Source organism: Thunnus maccoyii, chromosome 12 (genome assembly GCF_910596095.1).
Source record: "Thunnus maccoyii chromosome 12, fThuMac1.1, whole genome shotgun sequence".
NCBI lineage: Eukaryota > Metazoa > Chordata > Actinopteri > Scombriformes > Scombridae > Thunnus > Thunnus maccoyii.
The window spans coordinates 28,336,108-28,360,966 of NC_056544.1; the positions used below are offsets into that span (position 1 = coordinate 28,336,108).

The 24,859-nt window shown below is 39.6% G+C and overlaps 9 protein-coding genes across 9 annotated transcripts; 3 read left to right on the forward strand and 6 right to left on the reverse strand.

The window, feature by feature from the left end:
• Window positions 1–2,055: 2,055 nt before the first annotated feature.
• Window positions 2,056–2,740, forward strand: LOC121909259 (histone H1-like). Its single transcript, XM_042429728.1, has one exon. The coding sequence runs from the start codon at window positions 2,087–2,089 to the stop codon at window positions 2,684–2,686; it is 600 nt and encodes a 199-aa protein (XP_042285662.1). The 5' UTR covers window positions 2,056–2,086; the 3' UTR covers window positions 2,687–2,740.
• A 780-nt stretch (window positions 2,741–3,520) lies between these two features.
• On the reverse strand, window positions 3,521–4,401 carry LOC121909264 (histone H2A-like). The gene has a single exon (XM_042429733.1). The coding sequence runs from the start codon at window positions 4,129–4,131 to the stop codon at window positions 3,748–3,750; it is 384 nt and encodes a 127-aa protein (XP_042285667.1). The 5' UTR covers window positions 4,132–4,401; the 3' UTR covers window positions 3,521–3,747.
• A 26-nt stretch (window positions 4,402–4,427) lies between these two features.
• LOC121909261 (histone H3) lies at window positions 4,428–4,922 on the forward strand. The gene has a single exon (XM_042429730.1). The coding sequence runs from the start codon at window positions 4,465–4,467 to the stop codon at window positions 4,873–4,875; it is 411 nt and encodes a 136-aa protein (XP_042285664.1). The 5' UTR covers window positions 4,428–4,464; the 3' UTR covers window positions 4,876–4,922.
• Window positions 4,923–5,963: 1,041 nt separating this feature from the next.
• On the forward strand, window positions 5,964–7,872 carry LOC121909254 (tripartite motif-containing protein 16-like). The gene has a single exon (XM_042429724.1). It carries the CDS (start codon window positions 6,113–6,115, stop codon window positions 7,775–7,777), a length of 1,665 nt encoding a protein of 554 aa, XP_042285658.1. The 5' UTR covers window positions 5,964–6,112; the 3' UTR covers window positions 7,778–7,872.
• Window positions 7,873–9,344: 1,472 nt separating this feature from the next.
• Window positions 9,345–10,266, reverse strand: LOC121909272 (histone H2B 3-like). Its single transcript, XM_042429742.1, has one exon. It carries the CDS (start codon window positions 10,249–10,251, stop codon window positions 9,883–9,885), a length of 369 nt encoding a protein of 122 aa, XP_042285676.1. The 5' UTR covers window positions 10,252–10,266; the 3' UTR covers window positions 9,345–9,882.
• A 1,238-nt stretch (window positions 10,267–11,504) lies between these two features.
• LOC121909277 (histone H4) lies at window positions 11,505–11,887 on the reverse strand. The gene has a single exon (XM_042429747.1). It carries the CDS (start codon window positions 11,867–11,869, stop codon window positions 11,558–11,560), a length of 312 nt encoding a protein of 103 aa, XP_042285681.1. The 5' UTR covers window positions 11,870–11,887; the 3' UTR covers window positions 11,505–11,557.
• Window positions 11,888–14,905: 3,018 nt separating this feature from the next.
• Window positions 14,906–16,812, reverse strand: LOC121909253 (tripartite motif-containing protein 16-like). The gene has a single exon (XM_042429723.1). It carries the CDS (start codon window positions 16,698–16,700, stop codon window positions 15,027–15,029), a length of 1,674 nt encoding a protein of 557 aa, XP_042285657.1. The 5' UTR covers window positions 16,701–16,812; the 3' UTR covers window positions 14,906–15,026.
• A 4,684-nt stretch (window positions 16,813–21,496) lies between these two features.
• On the reverse strand, window positions 21,497–22,398 carry LOC121909269 (histone H2B 3-like). The gene has a single exon (XM_042429739.1). The coding sequence runs from the start codon at window positions 22,381–22,383 to the stop codon at window positions 22,015–22,017; it is 369 nt and encodes a 122-aa protein (XP_042285673.1). The 5' UTR covers window positions 22,384–22,398; the 3' UTR covers window positions 21,497–22,014.
• Window positions 22,399–23,551: 1,153 nt separating this feature from the next.
• Window positions 23,552–23,935, reverse strand: LOC121909276 (histone H4). Its single transcript, XM_042429746.1, has one exon. The coding sequence runs from the start codon at window positions 23,914–23,916 to the stop codon at window positions 23,605–23,607; it is 312 nt and encodes a 103-aa protein (XP_042285680.1). The 5' UTR covers window positions 23,917–23,935; the 3' UTR covers window positions 23,552–23,604.
• Window positions 23,936–24,859: the final 924 nt, after the last annotated feature.

A 24,859-nucleotide genomic window follows, 5' to 3' on the forward strand; every position in this document is an offset into this window, starting at 1 on the left:
GTTTCTGGAAGTTACACTGCAGAGCTGCACACATCATAGTAAAAACCTGACTTGCTTTTCATGTGAAAATGATCATAATATCAAAGTTACTGTAATAATCACTGGAGATGATGAAATGCTTTTAAGGCTGAGTTCATTGGATGGATTTGAGTCCTTTATTTCTCTGGTTGCACATCTGATTCTAGATTTCAACGCTATAAACAAGTGAGCAGCAGTGATTTAGATTCGTCATGTCAATGTTGAATTTATAATACCATGTTTTAGTGGATTTATTATTCTAAATGCTCTGAATAGATGATTGGGAGCAGAGTGGAGTCTGTAGTTCGCAGCTCCACAAAGTCTTGAATATGACTCAACAATAGGAAAAGTAACACTAAAGGAGCTATGGATTGATTATCATTAGCAATGATTAACTGAGTTGTTGTTCTGCTGACATGCAGGATTGACATGTTTATATAAAAACATAATAAAATGACTGAATAAATATAAATATTTATGTCAGCAGAACAACAACTCAGTTAATCATTGCTAATGAACAAATAAATAAGTCAGTGTCAGACACTAACAGCACTTTTAGGGATGAGACAGTCCTGAACAGAACTTGTGACTTTTGTTTTTTGTTTCTTCCAGCAGAGGAACTAAATTAATCTCCCTAGTCGTCTGAATCACGTCAACACTAAGAAAAAATATTCTCAAAACATCTAATTAATGGAGAAAATAATGTCTGAAGGAGTTTAGGAGGTTTTGCGCTATTTTTTAAAGTAATATTATTGACATGTCTAATAAAATGGGAATATATATTTTTACATATATGAAAATATCAACAGTGATGCTTTATTAAAATTCACCTAATGTATGTCCACTGTTTACTCTTATAGGGCCTGGTTTTGTGCACTGGCCCAGGGAAAGCCTTTATTATTACACGTTTTTTTTTCTAATCAAATGGTTTTATATGGATGCCAATTTTTTTTTCTTTAAAAAGGCTTCTTTTAACTCTGAGGAAGTCGTAACCTGTGAAAGTGAAAGTCCGTCAGCAGAACACACAGAATAACTGTAACTGAAATACTGCAGCAAAGCACAAACTGAAATATAATATATAAATATATATATATAATATAAAATAAAAGCATTCGCAAATTTTGGGTGAAAATTTTACGGTTTACCGTTGTCATGACAACTTGCCAAACTGAACTCGCCGCCAGCCTGAACCGAGACATAAAATTCACGTAAAGTGTCAGTAAGCAAAACCGCAGAGTTTGTCTCCAAATCAGTGTTCCTTTTGTTTTGGTAGAGAAAGCCTTTTTTGTATTAATCTCATCCTTCTCTTCCTCTATCATTTGAAGCTCTCCAGGTGTCAGTTCCTTGTGCCGTTTTTCGCTTGGTTTCTGTCTTTTCTTCTCAATTTCCCACTGCTGCACGCAGTCTACAGCTGGAAGGAATAGTGTTGCACAGTATTTATTATTTATTATTTATATTAAAAATAGTTCTCAGAATGAAAGAAGAAATGTTCACAGCCATAGAAAAGCTCTGACAGGAAGTCTGGCTGAACTGCATCATGAGCCTCATCAGTGTGTTTGCTGCGACCAGAATCGCTTCATATTATTACAAACTGATCAGCAACAGGTGAATGTTTTTACTTTGAGTTTGTGAACAAACATGTGAGCCAGCTGGAAAAGTGCTTTTGATGGAGCTCTGATGTATTTTACAGCATTTTAGGAGAGAAATGAGAGAGAAAAGCCGCTGAGCAGTGCTGTTGACGACGGTGAACAGGTGAGGTTTGTTTGCTCCACAAAGAAAAAGCAGAGAACATCAGAGCTCTACATGACTTCAATATGAAGAGACACAAGTCCGCTATCTGCTGCCTTCACTGTCAGCCCTTAGCACTTGTCACACACTCATTTTTCACTCTTTTATCACTAAGAGAAAACACAAGTGTCAGACATTCACACTGCACAGAGGAGGCAGCAGCTGGACTGAGTCTCCACGGTTCTCATGGTGTGTTTAAGTGCAGCCTCCTGCCTCTGACTTTCCATCAGTCTACTCAGACTCTGATTGTCTCGTATCGGACTAGAACTTAAAAGATATAATGGCAGAAGTAGCTCCAGCTCCCGCCGCCGCCCCGGCTAAAGCCGCCAAGAAGAAGGTTTCCAAGCCGAAGAAGACTGGCCCCAGCGTCAGCGAGCTCATTGTTAAGGCTGTGGCCGCATCCAAGGAGCGAAGCGGCGTGTCTGCAGCCGCCCTCAAGAAGGCTCTGGCTGCCGGAGGTTACGATGTGGAGAAGAACAAGGCCCGCGTCAAGACCGCCATCAAGAGCCTGGTGGCCAAGGGGACTCTGGTCCAGACCAAGGGGACCGGGGCCTCCGGCTCCTTCAAGATGAACAAGAAGGTTGAAACCAAGGTCAAGAAGCCCGTAAAGAAAGCCGCTCCTAAAGCCAAGAAGCCCGCCGCCAAGAAACCCGCAGCGGCTAAGAAGCCCAAGACAGCGGCAGCCAAGAAGACAGCAGCTGCTAAGAAATCCCCCAAGAAGGTCAAGAAGCCCACAGCGGCCAAGAAAGCAGCCAAGAGCCCCAAGAAGGCCGCTAAGAGCCCCAAGAAAGTGGCCAAAAAGGCCCCTGCAGCCAAGAAAGCCCCCGCAAAGAAGGTGGCCAAACCCAAAGCCAAGAAGGCAGCACCCAAGAAGAAGTGAGCTGTCATCAGTCTCAACATCTCAACCTGATCAAAGGCTCTTTTCAGAGCCACACATCTTTATCTAAGAGCATGATCCGAATTATAATATGTTTTAACTATATAGTGTTTTCACACTAATTGATAACACGGTGGCCTTTTTATTCAGCAAAGTAAACTTATGTTAAAGATAAAATATGAAAATGAAGTCAGATTAGTGGGAGAAGGAGCTCATTTGATCCTCTCAGTACCTCCTTTAATAGGCAGTTATATGTAAAAATGGTGACTGCAGTTATAAATATGGTATCAATTCATAGTCATGTTTTTAGAAATATAATTTCAAATATGAAATAGCCATTCTTCTAAAAATCATTTCCTGTTCTCATCCACTCAATTATAAACTTAAATATTTTGCATATTTGTGTAATATATCAACATTACATATCCATAACTAAAGAAAAACCAAACCAAATCTAAAGGGAACTTCACTGTTTCATGTATTATGAATATGTGAAACACAGAATAAATCACCAAAATTATGGCAGGAAAAAAAGAGTTAATCTCATTTTTGGCTGTCAGGCTAAAAAAACTGATTTATTGGCCAAGTGGGCCAGTTGGGGGAAAATGTTACTGGATCCTGCATATTCTGTTAACTCAGTCTGTGTCATGGTCTGCACTGAGTAGCACCAAATACAGCAAATCTCTTAGGATGACATTGAACTGTAAATGTATTCCACAGGTTAATATTTATGATAATTAGTTCAATCAGTTTAAAATAGTGTACAATTCATATAGGTTAATATATAGACAACCATTGTTATAAATTACTACAACTAAAGACTAGATTATCTTCTTTTAAATGCTGATATTCTTGGCAACACAACGAACAGCCATTATGATTTGAATGCAGTTATCATATATTGTAACACTGAATATCAATATGTTGGATACATTATTATGTACATAATTCGTGTCTTAACTACAGTGTATGATAGAGATATGAGGATCTGTGTTCTTTATCAGGAGTGTGTGGCTCTTAAAAGAGCCTTTGCTTGGTTTCCAGCAGTCAGCCGGGCACCAGGTTTACTTCTTGGCGGGCTTCTCGGTCTTCTTGGGCAGCAGGACAGCCTGGATGTTGGGCAGCACGCCTCCCTGAGCGATGGTTACTCCGCCCAGCAGTTTGTTGAGCTCCTCGTCGTTGCGGACAGCCAGCTGCAGGTGACGGGGGATGATCCTGGTCTTCTTGTTGTCGCGAGCAGCGTTTCCAGCGAGCTCCAGGATCTCAGCGGTCAGGTACTCCAGCACAGCCGCCAGGTAGACGGGGGCGCCGGCACCCACACGCTCCGCATAGTTGCCTTTGCGCAGCAGCCTGTGAACACGGCCGACTGGGAACTGGAGCCCGGCACGAGAAGAGCGGGTCTTTGCCTTAGCACGGGCTTTGCCTCCGGTTTTGCCGCGTCCACTCATAATTACGGTCACTTTCTAGAGTCTGTTCTCAAGAATCTGTGGAGCAAAGGCACCAAACCCTCCTTTATATGTCCACGAAGCGGGAAGCTTCCAGTACAGCAGCAGAAGGAGACTCGCTCTCATTTTGGCGGACTTTTTCAAACGACTCATGTCCAATAAGCAGCGGAGGTTCAGACTCCTGTAGGCGGTGCTGAGCTCCAGGAGGAGCCGCTCACCAATCAGGACCCGGAGGTCTGAAGCAGCGTCACACTTACACAGCCGCTCCGACACTTTAAGAGCAGCGTGTCTCCACTTCTCGCTACTATTTTCTCCTGATCAGAGAACGAAGAAGAGATGGCAAGAACCAAGCAGACCGCCCGTAAATCTACCGGAGGCAAAGCCCCCAGAAAGCAGCTGGCCACCAAGGCTGCCCGTAAGAGCGCCCCGGCCACCGGCGGCGTCAAGAAGCCTCACCGTTACAGGCCCGGTACCGTGGCTCTCAGAGAGATCCGTCGCTACCAGAAATCTACCGAGCTGCTGATCCGCAAGCTGCCCTTCCAGCGCCTGGTCAGAGAAATCGCTCAGGATTTCAAGACCGACCTGCGCTTCCAGAGCTCCGCTGTCATGGCTCTGCAGGAGGCCAGCGAGGCTTACTTGGTCGGCCTGTTCGAGGACACCAATCTGTGCGCCATCCACGCCAAGAGGGTCACCATCATGCCCAAAGACATCCAGCTGGCCCGTCGTATCCGCGGAGAGAGAGCTTAAACTGTCTGCTGCTCCACTAACCAACAACGGCTCTTTTCAGAGCCACATCACTCTCACTAAAGTGCTGGTTCCTCTGCTGTCTTTACACCATCAACATTTTATATTATTTTTATGCATCGATTCCAATTTGCTCTGTATCATGTTTTGGTGCTGTCATAAACATACAATTTTAACTTGAAATTTAATTGTGGTTACAGAGCCTGCTAGGCTACGCTTCACTCCAATATATTCGCATTAATGGTATTTTCAAGTGGCAGCTAAAACTGAAAGGTTTTAATGACAATATAAGTGAAGTCAGGGATGGCAAAATCTAAAACTGTCATCAAAAGTGAGAAATCACTGATTATATAATCTCTGAGATCGGATCAAATTACATCATATTTGATATAATGCTTAATTTAATCAATTATGTGAAAGTCCATGTGATAAATGTTGAAAGGGTGTCTTCTGGTGGGCAGTGTCACTTAACCTGCACAGTAGAAGTCAGAGGGGAAGAGTGAGGACCACAGCTGCTCAGAAAAGTGATGAAGCTGCAGTTTAGTGTTATGTGTTTGCATCTAAGTTAAAGAAGAAACTGACCAGTTTATTTAGATAATGAAGCTGTTTTTAGTAGTTCTCTGGTTAATTGGTGTCACCAGTGCGGTTTCCTCCTTAATTGACTGATATATATATATATATATATATATATATATATATATATATATATATATATATATATATATATATATATATATATATATATATATATATATATATATATATATATATATATATATATATATATATATATATATATATATATATATATATATGTATATGTATATACACACACACACACACACACACACACACACACACACATACATACATACATACATATATATATATATATATACCAGAAAGCAGGTGATCAGTGTTTTCAAATGAGACATGACCTTTGTTATTAATAAAGGGTTAAACACACAATATCTCAAACCGCTCCTCGTCCTGCAATGAATCATAGCTTGATAACTCCTCCCTCTTCTTCCTGCTCTCAAACACAACAAGCTCCAGTCTGTCCACATATTTCCTTATTCCATCCCCTTCAGATCTACAGTTTGAAGATGGGTGTAACCAACATGTAAAAGAGCTGCAGCCTCCATTCACTGCAGAAACACATGCTGTTTAGATCAAAGCTCAAACTAGTTTCACTTCTCAGAAAGAAAATCTCAGACAGTCGTTGTCACTGAGAGCTGAAATGGCGCAGCAAGGAGCTCAGCTGGACCAGGAAACAATCTTTTGTTCGATCTGTCTGGATCTACCGAAGGATCCGGTGACTATTCCCTGTGGACACAGCTACTGCATGAGCTGTATTAAAGGTTTCTGGGATGGAGAGGATGAGAAGAAAATCTACAGCTGCCCTCAGTGCAGACAGACCTTCACACCGAGGCCTGTCCTGGTGAAAAACACCATGTTAGCAGATATAGTGGAGGAGCTGAAGAAGACTGGACTCCAAGCTGCTCCTGCTGATCACTGCTATGCTGGACCTGAAGATGTGGCCTGTGATGTCTGCACTGGGAGGAAGCTGAAAGCCCTCAAGTCCTGTCTGGTGTGTCTGGCTTCTTACTGTGAGAAACACCTCCAACCTCATTATGAATCACCTACATTCAAAAAACACAAGCTGGTCGACCCCTCCAAGAAGCTCCAGGAGAACATCTGCTCTCGTCATGATGAGGTGATGAAGATGTTCTGCCGTACTGATCAGCAGAGTATCTGTTATCTCTGCTCTGTGGATGAACATAAAGGCCACGACACAGTCTCAGCTGCAGCAGAAAGGACTGAGAGGCAGAGAGAGCTCGAGGTGAGTCAGCAACAAATCCAGCAGAGAATCCAGGACAAAGAGGAAGATATGACGCTGTTTCAACAAGAGGTGGAAGACATCAGTCGCTCTGCTGATAAAGCAGTGGAGGACAGTGAGAAGATCTTCACTGAGCTGATCCGTCTCATCCAGAAAAGAAGCTCTGATGTGAAGCAGCAGATCAGATCCCAGCAGGAAACTGAAGTGAGTCGAGTCAAAGAGCTTCAGGAGAAGCTGGAGCAGGAGATCACTGAGCTGAAGAGGAAAGACGCTGAACTGAAGCAGCTCTCACACACAGAGGATCACACTGAGTTTCTACACAACTACCCCTCACTGTCACAACTCAGTGCATCTATAGACTCATCCAGCATGAGCTACTTGATCTACTTTGAGGATGTGACAGCAGCTGTGTCAGAGCTCAGAGATAAACTACAGGACATCCTGATGGAGAAATGGACTAACATCTCACTGACAGTGACTGAAGTGGATGTTTTACTGTCAGAAGAAGAACCCAAGACCAGAGCTGAGTTCTTTAAATATTCATGTGAAATCACACTGGATCCAAACACAGCAAACACACGTTTGTTATTATCTGAGGGGAACAGAAAAGCAAAACTAACAAGTCCACTTTCTTATTCTAGTCACCCAGACAGATTCATTGATACGTGTCAGGTCCTGAGTAGAGAGAGTCTGACTGGACGTTGTTACTGGGAGGTGGAAAGTAGAGGGGGAGGAGTTTATGTAGCAGTCGCATACAAGAATATCAGCAGAGCAGGGAGGTTTGATGAATGTGAATTTGGACGCAATGACAAATCTTGGGCTTCAAGATGTGGCAATAACATTTATGACTTTTGGTTCAACAACATCGCAACTCGTGTCTCAGATCCTTGTTCCTCCAGACTAGGAGTATACCTGGATCACAGTGCAGGTATTCTGTCCTTCTACAGCGTCTCTGAAACCATGACTCTCCTCCACAGAGTCCAGACCACATTCACTCAGCCTCTCTATGCTGGACTTTGGTTTGGTCAGTTTGGAGACACAGCTGAGTTCTGTAAACTCAAATAGACCAAAGTCATTTAAGACTTAGTGTGTGAGATTCTGTTGTAATTCTTCATTTTGTTTGTCTCCATTGTTTCTGAGAGCTCGTTGCTGTGGTGTTTCTGAACTGCACAGAGATCAGCTGTCAATTAGACTTTGATTGTCAACACTTTTTTTTCTCTTCATTAGTTTTACTGTTGATGTTTTGAGTTTCTTTAAATCTCACTTTTTCCTGTTTATTTTGACCTATGGAGGCTATCACTGCTCATGACGATGTTTTTAACCTTTACTGACATTTCTTCAGATGAAAATGTGAACTTCTCTTTGTTCTAAATCTTAGCTTAATGTTTGCATTGATGTGTTTGTTGTTGTTTCTCTTCCACTTCAGCACCTTAAACAGAGAAAACACCAGACTTCAATTTATTGTAGATATTTTGTTCTCATCACTTCGTAAATTTATAAAGCAATATGTTATAAAGCTGTAATTATAATGATAATAATCAATAAGGAGATCATTTATTATGTTGTTGTACATAGCTGACATTCTGGGTTAAACTAACTGATTGTGTGGATGAAGTGAATCTGAACATGAAATCATTGAACAAGAGTCATTTAACAGACTTTACTGATTGGATGTGTGAACAATCTGAAGCTTTACAGAATAAATAAAGCAGTTTTCTTTCAAGAATGAACAAAGTATTTTCTTCTGTCTTTATTTCAGGATCTCATTCAAAGCTTCTGGAGAAAATGTGAAACTAATATGAGAGTTTATTTGAGGCAGTTTTCCTCCTGAAACACCACAAAGTACAGAGTTCATGTTCAGAGCAGAAGAACGTTTGTGAGTCAGTCTCTGTACTTTCAGCTTTCTTCACTAAAACAGCTTCATCACAGAGAAATGAGCAGAGTTTTCTATCACTTGTTGCTTTTAACAAACTGAGATTGTTAAAAGCAACAGGCCTGAATAATTATCTTTTAAGTTGATTTTCATGAAGATGAAAGTTCAGAATGAGGCTGCCATGTTGGTTCAGTGTTTAGCTCTGTCACCTCACAGTCAGACGCTTCTGGGTTGTAAAATTTGAATCCAGACTTGATTAAAACTTCTTGTGACTCATTTTGTCTAGGGTGTAATCTGTCAATCCACAAAACTGCCTGCTGTGCTGAAGAGTTTTTGTTATTTATGCTTAATTGGCAACAAAGAAATGCATCTAAAACTGTTGTGATTAGTGTTTCAGACAACTGTGATTGATTTATTGAACCATCACAGGTATTTTTCAGATTTTTATATCCGACAGAAGCTGCTGCCTGGATTTGAGCCTGATATGATATATGGCCTCATCATCAAAATACTTTCCAGCTTCTATCTTTGTCATGACATCATTTGACCCTGCAGGTCAGCTGTTGATGTGGCTACTGTGACTGCATGCTCATTGTGAACCAAGCACATTACTTTATATTGTATCATTATTATTACTATTTATTTATATAATCTAAACTGTGTATTAAACATGTGAACTGATATATGTAAGGGAACATTTGCTTCTTAAATGAAAACATTTCAGTCGGTAAATCTAGTTTGAGGTAGAAAATCAGTCACTTAGTATCAACGTATTTATTGTATATTCATTGTGATGTAAAAAAAACAAAAAAACAACATGGATTATTGTGATTTGTCCATGTCAGGACAACCGCTGAAGTTAAATGCAAGTTTTAGTGCAGCAGTAGCGACGCCTTGTGGCCAAAGCATACAGTGCAGCCATATTTAGTTCAATGGACTCCGGTAGAGAATGAAAGTCAGTCGCTCCTTTGTGCTTTCATTGGTCCTCGTTACTGTGGTCATTGGGAGAATTCACAGGTAGATTCATAGGACTTTTTAACGCTTAAGAATTCACGGTCGAGCCTCTCAATGACATTTATAAGAGACGACAGTTGTACCGACAAATTCTCACAATGCTTAATATGATAATATGCTTCTTCGTTCTTTAACTCGCTACAAGAAACGGTTTAGTATGACAACACAATCACGATTTACAGTCAAAGAAAACTGAACACACATTTTGAAGGAATCAAGCTCTCAGTTGAAGGTGTGGGTGGTCCTGAAAAGGACCTTTGAGTTGTTGGTACAAACAGCAGATTTACTTGGAGCTGGTGTACTTGGTGACAGCCTTGGTGCCCTCAGACACGGCGTGTTTGGCCAGCTCACCAGGCAGCAGCAGGCGGACGGCGGTCTGGATCTCCCTGGAGGTGATGGTGGAGCGCTTGTTGTAGTGAGCAAGGCGGGAAGCCTCACCGGCGATGCGCTCAAAGATGTCCCCCACAAAGGAGTTCATGATGCCCATGGCCTTGGAGGAGATGCCAGTGTCGGGGTGGACCTGCTTCAGCACCTTGTACACGTAGATGGCGTAGCTCTCCTTCCTGGTCTTTCTCTTCTTCTTGCCGGTCTTGGTGGCTTTAGACACGGCCTTCTTGGAGCCTTTCTTCGGGGCCTTAACTGGATCAGGCATGGTTAGTTCGCTGGATTTTCTCAAACGAATACCTCCAACAGCGCCAAACGGCCTCTATATATCCATTTGATGCAAACTTCACTACGCCGTTGCTCATACAGGATTGGTTGAATTCTTGTGAGTGACACTGAGCATGCGCAACACAAACACCGCCCAACCTTTAATGAACAATCTGACCGCCTTTTTACTTGGAGAGCTGCCCACCTCATCTGAAGAGTCTCCACTGTTTATAATATAATATACTGTCCAAAAATCCATAACTATAGAGAAATAAACATATTGTATTTAGATTTAGCATTCCACAAGCTGATATGTTTTACTGATCTATGATAAAACATTAAAATAATCCATGGATTTATTTAATCAATCTTTAATCCACAGTTTGTGTGCTATTCCCTCTGAAATAACAATACCTTTCAAAAATGATGTTGATATGAGTTTTACTGATTCTCCCATGTTGGACCCAACATAAAAGAATAACAGTCTTTCTTATAAATGATGTACAAAGCATCAGTAAATGATAATAATAACCATTAATGCTTATAAACTGTGTTTTATCTTTATTGTGAGCTGGAGTTTTTAACACAAATTGCAGGAAGTGTTCAAATTATTTTATACACAGATTAGCTTGTTATGTTTATTTATAATATACTAATATATGATATATATATGACTTCTAGCCCCATTCTCAGTGATGGAAAGCTACACTACATTAAAGTAAATGCATTCATGTTGTACTCTCACAATTTTGAGGTACTTCCTTTTCTTTACCATGTTCCTTTTATGCTACTATTGTGTTTATCATGTAAATATTGTGCTTTTACTCCTCAACATGGATGTCAGGTTATTCCCTAACCTTAAATTTATTAAATACAATTCATTGAAGGTTTAAACACTGGTTTCTTCTTTTTTCCCCCTCTCTCTTGTAACAGAAGGAAAGATCATCTTAAATCCAGAAGTAAATGTAGGTAGCTGAACTTCTTTCTAATCCCATTAATTATCTCACAACCACCCAAATTTGTTTTGAGAGAAAGAACAGTGTTTTCACAACATGGTTGCTTTATACATGTTTAAAGCATCAGTTAATGTCCATATCAATGTCCTAATGCTTACAACCTGCACTCTTCATGAGTCAGAAGTCACGTTATAGGAAACGTCCGAATCGTTTAAATACAGATCAGCTTGTATATAACATAATAGCATATTCATGTATAATTATTAATACACAACAGGACAGCTCTTGAGAAGAGGTGGGTGGCTCTTAAAAGAGCCTTTGTGTTTGGAGATCAGCAGGTCAGGATCACGTTTAACCTCCGAAGCCGTACAGAGTGCGTCCCTGCCTCTTCAGAGCATAAACCACATCCATGGCAGTCACGGTCTTTCTCTTGGCATGCTCGGTGTAGGTGACGGCATCACGGATCACATTCTCCAGGAACACCTTCAACACTCCGCGGGTCTCTTCGTAGATCAGACCGGAGATACGCTTCACACCGCCACGGCGAGCCAGACGGCGGATGGCGGGCTTGGTGATTCCCTGGATGTTATCACGGAGGACTTTACGGTGACGCTTAGCGCCTCCTTTACCGAGTCCCTTACCGCCTTTGCCTCTACCACTCATTTTTACGCTCTTCCTTTAAACAAGTTAAAGTCGAATGTGAGAAAAATTTCCGAGAGCTTCTTCTTTTAAAGCGTGTCTGCGGACGTAAAAGAGGACTGTTGGCGCGAACTTTGCTGGGCGGTGCCAAATTCAGCAGCTCAGCCCACCTCGTTTTCCCAAAGCAGGCTGATCTCTTCCCTCCTTTTTGATTGTTTTTGCTCCATTTTGTATCTTTTTCTGAGATGTTCGGCAGGTTAACCTGACAGCTAACATTCTGCTGTTGGTTGGAAACAGACCCTCAGCTGTAGTATTTGTATTGTTCTTCATCTATTTAAATAAAATCTGTTTGGTAGTATCAGTTAGACTCAAGATCTCACTGGACTGTTGCCTCCATCAGCTGTGATCACAAGGAGCCAAAACACACTCAGTATAATTCTGCAGACTGGTAAGAGATTCATCCTACCGCATATGTTCAAGTAAAAAGAACCTCCCAGTTTTCATGTCTACTTAAGCAGACTACATTTATACTTAACAGATTTACTGCACAATAGTTGAGGTTTCATATGATGCTCACTGTCTCTGTAGATTATTCACTGCATAAACGCCTCTATATAGATGCCCATCTGTTTTGCTTTATTTTGTTTTTGTCTAGCTGTCAACATCTCCACATTTCTATGTATTTTTTGAGACATTGAGTGTATAAACATATTGAGAGGGTTCACACAGTGCGACATCTGCTGGTCAGTCTAACTACTTTTGGCGTGCTTGCTGTTGGCTCTGTGACACTGATATTTCTAATAATGAGAACAGATTTTACTATCCACAGTACATCCTGAGGAAAACTTACTAAAGTGCTTTCATTTACAAAATAGACATAATGCGTTATGGTCACTCAGCTGCAAATGAACCGACAATACAATAAAATGCTGTAGCATTACTTTATGCACCAACTGAGTATTTGAAAATGAAGAACAGCGCATTCATTTAATATGAAAAACATTTTATTATCACAATTAATTATTATTTAACTATAATCATCAATTATTAAAGGTTAAAGGTCTGTCTATCTGTAATACACAATACACACAATATAGTGTATGTACAATATGAGCTGTTTTGTCAGCGAATAAATGCTGCAACTCCTCAAGATTGAAGCCAAGTTCCTGTTTCTTGCTTTTCACCTGTTGATAATAGTGGAGGGAGTTAAACCCCGAAGTCAGTGGTGACTTCGGCCCTGGAATATTACACAACGTCTCCTCTGTGCTTCCCGATCACGGACGCTGAAGCAGCAAAGGTTAACACTACAAACATAAAGCTGCATATCACTGTGACTCTATCATCCTACCTGTCCTCCATCTTGTTTGCACAGTCCTCAACATTCTTTGAAAGGCAGAAAGCTTTCATCTTCACAGAGCAATGAAGCCAACAGAGTTACAGATTACATATATAAAGAGGTTCAATTTATTTTAAAGCAGACTTAGTCACCGTTCATCTCTGCACAGTTCAACTCATCAGTGTAAGTGTCCTCAGACTATAAGTCATAACCCAGAGTACACTCACTGTGGAATATAACAGCTGTGATATGATGGACAGCTGGATGGATGCAGGGATACACATATACAGTATATAAGGTGCTGACAGCAATCACACAATGTTTGTCCTGATATAGACTCATAACAGAAATACAATCTATGAGTAGATAGTAGGTCAGAATCATAGCTGCCCTGTATTATGTTGGATACAGCACAACATTTTGTACCTACGTCCAGCAGATGGCAGCGTTGCAGCTAAAAAAACTACAAGACTATAAAGTCCATAAATACCAAACTCTGCTTTCATTAAATCTTATTGTAGAAGCTCAAAGCTAAATTCACTTCTTTTATTAAACATTCTGGCAGCTTGTTATTGACTCAACTTTTCATTTAGGAACCAGAATATGATCAGCAACAACAAATCAAATGTGATGATGTGGCACTAAAACACAAATCTTCCAGAGAAAACAGATCAGCTGCTGTGCACTTAATTCAAACATGACAGGGATAGTTACAGTTGGAGCTGCAGTGTTTGTGTGCAGTCACATCAGTTTTCAGGTTGTAAATAAAACTTGGGAATCTGAGATTTGAGACTATAGACATGTTGAAATCTGATTGACCAACAAGGAAATACTTAAAACCAGATGTAAATAATGATTAATTTATTTCATGATTAAATAATATCATGACTGGACCTGATAGAGCTTACACGCATTTCATTTGCTGTTGATGTTGTTGAAAAAAAAGTACATATACATACATACATATATAGACTGAATGCCGCTTTTCATTTGTGTGTTAGTATTATGATGAAATGATTCCTAAATTACCTCTGCACTAGAAAAGGTGGAGTAACTTCACGTGTGATGGTGCAATAAATCAATCACAGTTGTCAGAAACACGAATCATGACAGTTTTAGATGCATTTGTTTGTTGCTTATTAAGCATAAATAACAGAAACTCTTCAGCACAGCAGGCAGTTTTGTGGATTGAGAGATTACACAACAGACAAAATGAGTCACAAGAAGTTTTAATCATGTCTGGATTAAAACTTTACAACCCAGAAGCGTCTGACTGTGAGGTGACAGAGCTAAACACTGAACCAACATGACAGCCTCATTCTGAACTTTCATCTTCATGAAAATCAACTCAAACATGAATGAAATATCCTCCTATTCACAACTACACAGTCAGGACTCAACAAAACGTCTTCACATCCAAATTTAAAGAAATTAATTCTTACTATTTTACCAGATTTTCCAGCCCGCCTAACAAATCTACTTTATTGACTAAATGATCGACAACATGCAAATATATCAATACAAATATTAAACTAACATTTAGAACAAAGAGAAGTTTACATTTTCATATCAAGAAATGTGAGTAAAGGTTAAAAAAATTGTCATGAGCAGTGATAGCCTCCATGGATAAAAATACACAGAAAAGCAGAATTTGGTGAAACACAAAACATCATCAGAAAAAAATAAAGAAGAGAAAAAAAGTGTTGACAATCTCAGTTTGATTGACAGCTGATCTCTGTGCAGTTCAGAAACACCACAGCAACGAGCTCTCAGAAACAATGGAGACAAACAAAATGAAGATTTACAACACAGAATCTGACACATTAAGACTAAAATGACTTCTGTCTATTTGAGTTTACAGAACTCAGCTGTGTCTCTTAAATAACAAAGCCAAAGTCCAGCATAGAGAGGCTGAGTGAATGTGGTCTGGACTCTGTGGAGGAGAGTCATGGTTTCAGAGACGCTGTAGAAGGACAGAATACCTGCACTGTGATCCAGGTACACTCCTACTCTGGAGGAACCAGGACCTGAGACAGGAGTTGAGACTTTGTTGAACCAAAATGTATAACTTTTAGGGTAACATCTCAAAGCCCAAGATTTGTCATTGTGTCCAAATTTACATTCATTTGAGTCTCCTGCTCTGCTGATATTCTTGTATGCGACTGCTACATAAACTCCTCCCCCGCTCCACTCCACCTCCCAGTAACAACGTCCAGTCAGACTCTCTCTACTCAGGACCTGACGCCATACAGTGAATCTGTCTGGGTGACTAGAATACGATTGTTGTTGACTCTTTAGTTTTGTTTTTCTGTTCCCCTCAGATAATAACATTTTTGTATTCGCTGTGTTTGGATCCAGTGTGATTTCACATGAATATTTTAAGAACTCAGCTCTGGTCTTGGGTTCTGGTTGTGACAGTAAAACATCCACTTCAGTCCCTGCCAATGAGATGTTTGTCCATTTCTCCCTCAGGATGTCCTGTAATTTATCTCTGAGTTTTGACACAGCTGCTGTCACATCCTCAAAGTATCTCAGAGGATGGATATTGATGCTGGATGAGTCTATAGATGCACTGAGTTGTGACAGTGAGGGGTAGTTGTGTAGAAACTGGTTGTGATCCTCTGTGTGTGAGAACTGCTTCAGTTCAGCGTCTTTCCTCTTCAGCTCAGTGATGTCCTGCTCCAGCTTCTCCTGAAGCTCTTTGACTCGACTCACTTCAGTTTCCTGCTGGGATCTGATCTGCTGCTTCACATCAGAGCTTCTTTTCTGGATGAGACGGATCAGCTCAGTGAAGATCTTCTCACTGTCCTCCACTGCTTTATCAGCAGAGCAACTGACGGCATCCACCTCCTGTTGAAGCAGCTTCACATCTTCCTCTCTGTCCTGGATTCTCTGATGGATGTTTTGTCGACTCACCTCGAGCTCTCTCTGCCTCTCAGTCCTTTCTGCTGCAGCTGAGACTGTGTCGTGGCCTTTATGTTCATCCACAGAGCAGAGATAACAGATACTCTGCTGATCAGTACGGCAGAACATCTTCATCACCTCACCATGACGACAGCAGATGTTCTCCTGGAGCTTCTCCAAGGGGTCGACCAGCTTGTGTTTTTCAAATGCAACAGATTCATAATGAGGTTGGAGGTGTTTCTCACAATAAGAAACCAGACACACCAGACAGGACTTGAGAGCTCTCAGCTTCCTCTCAGTGCAGACATCACAGGCCACATCTTCAGGTCCAGCATAGCAGTGATCAGCAGGAGCAGCTTGGAGTCCAGTCTTCTTCAGTTGCTCCACTAAATCTGCTAACATGGTGCTTTTTACCAGGACAGGCCTCGGTGTGAAGGTCTGTCTGCACTGAGGGCAGCTGTAGATCTTCCTCTGATCCTTTCCATTCCAGTGTGTTTTAATACAGCTCATGCAGTAGCTGTGTCCACAGGGAATAGTCACCGGATCCTTCAGTAGATCCAGACAGATCGAACAAGAGATTGTTTCCTGGTCCAGCTGAGCTCCTTGCTGCGCCATTTCAGCTCTCAGTGGCAATGACGGTCTGAGTTTCACTTCATTAGAAATATAACTAGTTTGAGCTCTGATCTAAATAGCATGTGTTTCTGCAGTAAAAGGAGACTGGCCGCTCTTGCACTTCACCACATGTTGGTTACACCCATCTTCAAACTGTAGATCTGAAGGGGAGGGAACAAGGAAATATGTTGACAGAGTGGAGCTTGTTGGTTTTGAGAGAAGAAGAGGGAGGAGTTATCAAGCAGATTCATTCCAAGAAGAGGAGCTGTTTGAGAGAGATACTGTGTGTTTAACCCTTTATTCACAATGAAATTCATGTCTCATTTGAAAACACTGGTCACCTGCTTTCTGGTGACAGAGTAATCTTGGGAATTTGGAAGAAATCTACAGAAGGCTCCTCATTTCTATGAATTCCTGTATTTTCCTAAAATCCAACTCAAAAACATTTCAAACACAACAGATAAAGAATGAAGACATGGAAAAATATTGTAAAATAATAGAACCCCCAAAATGTAATTAAATAATATTTGACATAAGTCATTTTGGTATTTTTAATTAAGCACTGTTTTAAGATAATTAACTAGAAGATATATTCTAATGTTAGATTTAAAGAATACAAAAAGTAAGTTATGTTGTTGCAGTTCTGAATCCCACAGGACATGAATTCATCAGATTATTTGGTTCTGCAGTTAAACTGGAGACTGTAATGACTTCTCATTATACCAGTAAAGGATCTAAGTTTAATTAATCAATGTCAAGACAATTTATTTTACACAAAAGCATCTTTGTAAAGAGAAACTTTCTCATAAATACCACCCAAACACACCCTGGTAAAGTGAATTTTAGTAGCTGGTGGCACAAACAAAAATTTGTGGAAAATAAGCCTGAACACTCTTTTTTTTTAGCAAATATAAAATAGCCAATTTAAACCCACTAGTATAATTTGCTGCACTTGCACTTAAAATATTCATTCCTAATGACCTGTAGCAATTTCATACCAGCATCTTATCGTCCTGAAAACATGTTCTTCACTAAAACTGTAGACAAACTGAGTTGAGGAGCTTTAACCTCCATTACATCCCTGGTCAGCAGGATGAAGGGGCCCTCTTGTGTCATGCATCAGTTTTCAGATTTCACTTGTTAACCTGCTGTGATGTTCACTGCAGGAAGACATGTAAAAACTTCACTGAGCCTTTGGCAGCTTCAAACAATATCAATAAAGAGAGATTCAAATATATACAATATCATACTGTGTCAGTTTGCTCATAGAAGTGACACCCTGTAACACCGATGCTGCATTCAGGCCACATGGGAAAGATGGGAAGATGGACTACAGATGCAAATTAAATTCAAGCTAAATCTGGTGCAGTGCATCATTTATGCTTAATACTGCACACTGTCCTGTTCAATAAATCAATTAAAATTAAAGAATTTCCAGTTTACAAATTTTATTCACATCAGCTTTCAGCAGGTAAATAAAATTTGGGAATGTGAGGATAAAATGTGATGTAGTTATAATTTTATCCTATCTCTAAGATTATATTGCTATCGATAATTTCTCATTTTAGATGACAATTTCCCTGACTTCACTTATTTTGTAATTACAAGCTGTCTCATAAAAAACACCCAAACACACCCTTTTTTTACATCCACAGTAATAATTGACCTTTTAGCAAATATAAAATAGCCAATTTAGATGTCGCATTATAGCACCAACATGTCAGACCAAAACAAATGTGCGTGTCGTTCACTCAATAAAGTTGGAGAAAAAAAAGGAAAGCGGTCCTTGAACTGACAGCTTAGGAAACTCAGATCAAACTGTCAAATGAGGCAGTGCTGATTAAATATGGATCAAGATTCTGGTACTGCATTACCCATTTCTCGCCTCAAATGTTTTCATAAACATATTTCAGTTTACTGTTTATCTTTTATTTGAGAAAATTTGTAACATGGCCTCCATCTTAGAAATGGACATGGAGGGACTCACACATGCGGCCGGGCCGGCTATCAAAACAAAGAACAGAGAAGCTCAAACAACAACACACACAGGGGAGTGTGACTTCATTCTCTGCTCAGGTCGCCATTAACTCACTATATCTTTACATAGCAAATGGTTGTTTACTGACATCAAGTGAGGCTGATTGTGGTTTGTTGCACCTTTAATGTTTATAGAAATTTAGAAACCAATATAAACTTGCAAAACAGAAGCACAGGCATGAAAAGCACAAAAAGGTCATAAGAAATTGTACAACAATCACTCTTAATTAAACATCAAGTTGTAAAAGTCAAACTAAAATAACAATTTATTGTATAAAACACTTGCATGACTAAAATGAGTGCACTAACTTTACAACCCATCAGAATAATATTGTCATCAATCACCTTTTAATTTCACTCTGGACTGAAAAGCAAGATGTGCATTTATCTCATTATATTATTTGATATTTAAAAGGTAAAATGTTTTCTTACTCCACTTCCTGTTTTGTCAGTCACGCTGCTCTTCTGTCATGTCTTAATCTCTTACCTGGAAACTTATTTATCAAAAGTTGACATTTATCGGTTACCCCTTTGCTTTGGGACTTAAGTTGCCAAATTTTATTGTTGGTATTTCATTGTTTGAGTACAACAAAAGTAGGTGATAAATAGTCTTTCTGTTATTTTTGTTTATAGAGTTTGAGAGAGAAAAGTTATTAATTACCAGTTTAAGTAAACACAGTCGCTGTAAGCTTTTGGTTGTCTTTAAATCACAATGTTTTGGTAGCTACAGATTTGGAAGTACTTTTATGTACATAATGAAGTTATTGGAACTGATTTGCTGTTAATTGCCATGATTGCACAAAACTATTATGATGTGGTGAATGGTGAGGCAAGGAGCTGTACGACATGCAAGTGTTACCAATAAAGGCTTAGTGTGCATGTTATCTTTATTAGTAAAATTAAATACCATATTCTTGTAAAATCTACTGTTACAGCTAATAGTTATTATACATCTCAATTTCACTTTAAGCTGTTTTGGTAGTTTTCTGGTTACTTGGTGTCACCAGTGCGGTTTCCTCCTTAATTGATTGTATCCAGTTCTCTCTATACATCCATGTAGAGAATGAATTGAAAAAGTTTATATTCTCGTTACTTATGCGCGGGAACTTTGTATGTATGTTCAAGACATAGTGCAGGATCTCCCAGGCACGTTTTGTTGTTGAACTTCAGTTCAACTCAAAATTTTAATCTCCAGATATTCTGCGTGTGAGGTGTTTAAGGAACATCGGTAAATTGTAGCGTCTAACGATAGCCTGCGGGTGAGGCATTTAGGGAGCATTGATAAATTGTAGAGTCTACTGATAGCCTGTATCTCAGGCGTTTAGGGAGCATCGGTAAATCGTAGCGTCTACCAATAGTCTGCATGAGAGGCATTTAGGGGACAGGCACAACTCTTTCTAGGTATCGAGAAAGCATCCCGTTCTGAACAGGCACATTTTGAATGGGCACTGCACTAGTTCACTATATTCTCATCTCTGGCCAGACGCCTGTGGTAATTCACCTGTTCTAAATCAGATGGGCCCACATAGCAAAATAATTTACAATGAGAGAATAACATGGCCTCTGTTGTGAAACTCTTGAGATTGATGTTAAGGAAATACTGTGGTAACGATTAAAAAATATATTCAGGGAAACATTAAGAAAAACCTCTCTTATATAGACTGTTCGCCAGTATTGGTTCCAGCTACTGAACTTCAGTTTACCATGATTTGTTTGGGTTGTTTTTATGAGAGAGTTTCCCTTTACAAAGATGCTTTTCTGTAAAAAAAAATTCTTGACATTGATTAATTAAACTTAGATCCTTTACTGATGTGATGAGAAGTCATTACAGTCTCCAGTCTAACTGCAGAACCAAATAATCTGATGAATTCATGTCCTGTGGGATTCAGAGCTGCAACAACATAACTTACTTTTTGTATTTTTTTAAGTCTAACATTTGAATATAGTTTCTATTTAATTATCCTAAAACAGTTCAGAATTTAAAATGTTAAAAGGTCTTAAAGCAAATATTATTTGGTCACATTTTGGGAATTTTAGTATTTTACAACAGTGTTTGATGTCTTCATTCTTTATCTGTTGTGTTAAAAATTTTGTATTTAAGAAAAAGTTGAATTGAGCTGGATTTTAGGAGAATACAGGAATTCGGAGAAATGAGGAGCCACCTGTAGATCGTTCCCAAAGTCCCAAGATTACTTTGCCACCAGAAAGTAGGTCACAAGTGTTTTCAAATGAGACGTGACCTTATTATTAAAAAAGGGTTGAACACATAATATCTCTCTCAAACAGCTCCTCTTCTTGGAATGAATCATAGCTTGATGACTCCTTCACCATCCTGCTCTCAAACACAACAAGCTCCACTCTGTCCACATATTTCCTTGTTCCCTCCCCTTCAGATCTACAGTTTGAAGATGGGTGTAACCAACACGTGAAGTGCAAGAGCTGTAGAAACACATGCTGTTTAGATCAGGGCTCAAACTAGTTTCACTTCCTTAGAAACTTCTAGGGAAGTTTCTAAGGAAGTGAAACTTCCCTAGAAGTTTCTAAGAAAGTCCTCAATCCACAAAACTGCCTGCTGTGCTGAAGAGTTTTTGGTATTCATGCTTAATTGGCAACAAAGAAATGCATCTAAAACTGTTGTGATTAATGTTTCAGTGTGTTTTAAACATGTGAACTAATACATGTAAGGGAACATTTGCTTCTTAAATTAAAACATTTTAGACAGTAAATCAGATTTTAAGGTAGAAATTAAACTCATACCTTCACTCAGTCTCAATGTATTTATTGTATATTCATTGTGCTGTAAATATCAACGTGGATTATTATGAGTATTTGTCAGGAGAACCTCCGGAGTATTACGTGCAAACTTTAGTGTAGCAGCAGTGACACATTATGGCCAAAATATACAGTGCAGTTATATTTAGTTCAATAAACTCCGGTAGAGGATGAAAGTCAGTCTCTCCTTTGTGTTTTCATTGACCCTCGTTACTGTTGTCAGTGGGTGATTTAATTGCAGATTTATACTTTTTAGCGCTTAAAATAATTAACTGTCAATGACCTTTATAGTAGACAACACGTTCTCGTAATGTTCAACTAACAATATGGGAAGGAACTGTAACCTTTAAATTTAAACATGAATTATCTTTAAGTCTTTCAATAGAAACAACACAATCAATATATAAAGTATGAGAATTTGTGACACATTTCGAAGGAATCAAGCTCTCAGGTGAAGGTGTGGGTGGTCCTGAAAAGGACCTTTGAGTTGTTGGTACAAACAGCAGATTTACTTGGAGCTGGTGTACTTGGTGACAGCCTTGGTGCCCTCAGACACGGCGTGTTTGGCCAGCTCACCGGGCAGCAGCAGGCGGACGGCGGTCTGGATCTCCCTGGAGGTGATGGTGGAGCGCTTGTTGTAGTGAGCAAGGCGGGAAGCCTCACCGGCGATGCGCTCAAATATGTCCCCCACAAAGGAGTTCATGATGCCCATGGCCTTGGAGGAGATGCCGGTGTCGGGGTGGACCTGCTTCAGCACCTTGTACACGTAGATGGCGTAGCTCTCCTTCCTGGTCTTTCTCTTCTTCTTGCCGGTCTTGGTGGCTTTAGACACGGCCTTCTTGGAGCCTTTCTTCGGGGCCTTAACTGGATCAGGCATGATTAGTTCGCTGGATTTTCTCAAACGAATAACTCCAACAGCTCCAAACGGCCTCTATATATCCATCTGATGCAAATTTCACTGCGCTGTTGCTCATACAGGATTGGTTGAATTCTTGTGAGTGAGACTGAGCATGCGCAACAAAAACACCGCTCAAATTTTGATGAACAATCTGACCGCCTTTTTACTTAGAGAGCTGCCCAACTCATCTGAAGAGTCTCCACTGTTTATAATATAATATACTGTCCAAAAATCCATAACTATAGAGAAATAAAAATATTGTATTTAGATTTAGCATTCCAAAAGCTGATATGTTTTACTGATCTATGATAAAACATTAAAACAATCCATGGATTTATTTAATCAATCTTTAATCCGCAGTTTATGTGCTATTCCCTCTGAAATAACAATACCTTTCAAAAATGATGTTAATATGAGTTTTATTGATTCTCCCATGTTTGGACCCAACTGACACATGAAGATCATGTTTCTCTGCTCCACAAAAGAATAACAGTGATTCCTTCAGTCTTTCTTATAAATGATGTACAAAGCATCAGTAAATGATAATAATAACCATTAATGCTTATGAAATGTGTCTTATCTTTATTGTGAGCTGAAACTTTTAACACAAGTTGAAGGAAGCATTGTTCTAATCATTTCATAAACAGACTAGCTAGTTATATGTATGATATACTAATATTATACTAATATATGACATATATATGTCTAGCCCTATTCTCAGAGATGGAAAGTCACTACATTAAAGTAAATACATTAGTATACTTTAACACAATTGTGAAGTACTTATTAAATTTTTTTCCTTTAATGCTACAATTGTGTTTATCATGTGAATATTGTGCTTTTACGCCACATGTATGCCAAGTTATTTGCTTACCTTAAGTTTGAGATACAATTCTTGTTTAAGACCTAAACATTGGGTTCAGATGTTACAAAGTCCAAAAGTACAAATGTGTAGCAGAATTTTGCTATGACCCCATTATTGGCTTATAATTATAGGCAAAGCATTAATAAGTGATTATTAAGCCCATAATTCTTATATAGTATCCCTCATTACCATGAGATGTAGCTTGAAAACATAAGGGAAAACTTTTACAATATACCACTTATCAAGTGACATCAATATAAGGACAGCTCTTAGGAGGAGGTGGGTGGCTCTTAAAAGAGCCTTTGTGTTTTGAGATCAGCAGGTCAGGATCACGTTTAACCTCCGAAGCCGTACAGAGTGCGTCCCTGCCTCTTCAGAGCATAAACCACATCCATGGCGGTCACGGTCTTCCTCTTGGCATGCTCGGTGTAGGTGACGGCATCACGGATCACATTCTCCAGGAACACCTTCAACACTCCGCGGGTCTCCTCGTAGATCAGACCGGAGATACGCTTCACACCACCACGGCGAGCCAGACGGCGGATGGCGGGCTTAGTGATTCCCTGGATGTTATCACGGAGAACTTTGCGGTGACGCTTAGCGCCTCCTTTACCGAGTCCCTTACCGCCTTTTCCTCTACCACTCATTTTCACTGTTCTTTCTTTAAACAAGTTAAAGTCGAATATGAGAAAAATAGTCAGTGCTTCTAGTTTTAAAGCGTGTCTGCGGACGTAAAAGAGGACTGCTGGCGCGAAAATTGCTGGGCGGTGCCAAATTCAGCAGCTCAGCCCACCTCGTTTTTCTAAAGCAGGCTGATCTCTTCCCTCCTTTTTGATTGTTTTTGCTCCATTTTGTATCTTTTTCTGAGATATTTGGCAGGTTAACCTGACAGCTAACATTCTGCTGTTGGTTGGAAACAGACCCTCAGCTGTAGTATTTGTATTGTTCTTGCTGGACATGAAAAGAAGCTGAATTTGACACTATATTTTGTGTCCGTTAAGACACATTTCCTGACAAACAACTACCAAAGGTGTATGGTCTGAAGAGGCAGAGATGCATCCTGTACGGCTTCAAAGGTTAACTTCATCTAATCATTACAACAAACCAAAGTTCCTTTTAAGGGCCGCACACTTACTCTAAAAGAGCTTTTACATCCAGTAATCAAATGTGCTTCAATGTTTTAGAATGGCTATATCTTAAATGTTAAAATGTTAAATGTTGATAAATATACAGCTTGCAACAACCACGTTGTTATAATAGTCTATCAGTAAAGAGACACAAAAAAACATTAGGTCAATGATGATTTTGAAGGTCGGATGGATTTGAGTCCTTTATTTCTCTGGTTGCACATCTGATTCTAGATTTCAACGCTATAAACAAGTGAGCAACAATGATTCAGATTCGTCATGTCAATGTTGAATTTATAATCAAATATAAATCCCATGTTTTAGTGGATTTATTATTCTAAAAGCTCTGAATAGATGATTGAGAGCAGAGTGGAGTCTATGCAGTTCACAGCTCCACAAAGTCTTGAATATGACTCAACAATAGGAAAAGTAACACTAAAGGAATTTATATTTATTTAGTCAT

Excerpts from the sequence above, each read along its gene's own strand:
- LOC121909259 (XM_042429728.1), top strand. The coding sequence starts at position 2,087 with ATGGCAGAAGTAGCTCCAGCTCCCGCCGCCGCCCCGGCTAAAGCCGCC.
- LOC121909264 (XM_042429733.1), bottom strand. The coding sequence starts at position 4,131 with ATGAGTGGACGCGGCAAAACCGGAGGCAAAGCCCGTGCTAAGGCAAAG.
- LOC121909261 (XM_042429730.1), top strand. The coding sequence starts at position 4,465 with ATGGCAAGAACCAAGCAGACCGCCCGTAAATCTACCGGAGGCAAAGCC.
- LOC121909254 (XM_042429724.1), top strand. The coding sequence starts at position 6,113 with ATGGCGCAGCAAGGAGCTCAGCTGGACCAGGAAACAATCTTTTGTTCG.
- LOC121909272 (XM_042429742.1), bottom strand. The coding sequence starts at position 10,251 with ATGCCTGATCCAGTTAAGGCCCCGAAGAAAGGCTCCAAGAAGGCCGTG.
- LOC121909277 (XM_042429747.1), bottom strand. The coding sequence starts at position 11,869 with ATGAGTGGTAGAGGCAAAGGCGGTAAGGGACTCGGTAAAGGAGGCGCT.
- LOC121909253 (XM_042429723.1), bottom strand. The coding sequence starts at position 16,700 with ATGGCGCAGCAAGGAGCTCAGCTGGACCAGGAAACAATCTCTTGTTCG.
- LOC121909269 (XM_042429739.1), bottom strand. The coding sequence starts at position 22,383 with ATGCCTGATCCAGTTAAGGCCCCGAAGAAAGGCTCCAAGAAGGCCGTG.
- LOC121909276 (XM_042429746.1), bottom strand. The coding sequence starts at position 23,916 with ATGAGTGGTAGAGGAAAAGGCGGTAAGGGACTCGGTAAAGGAGGCGCT.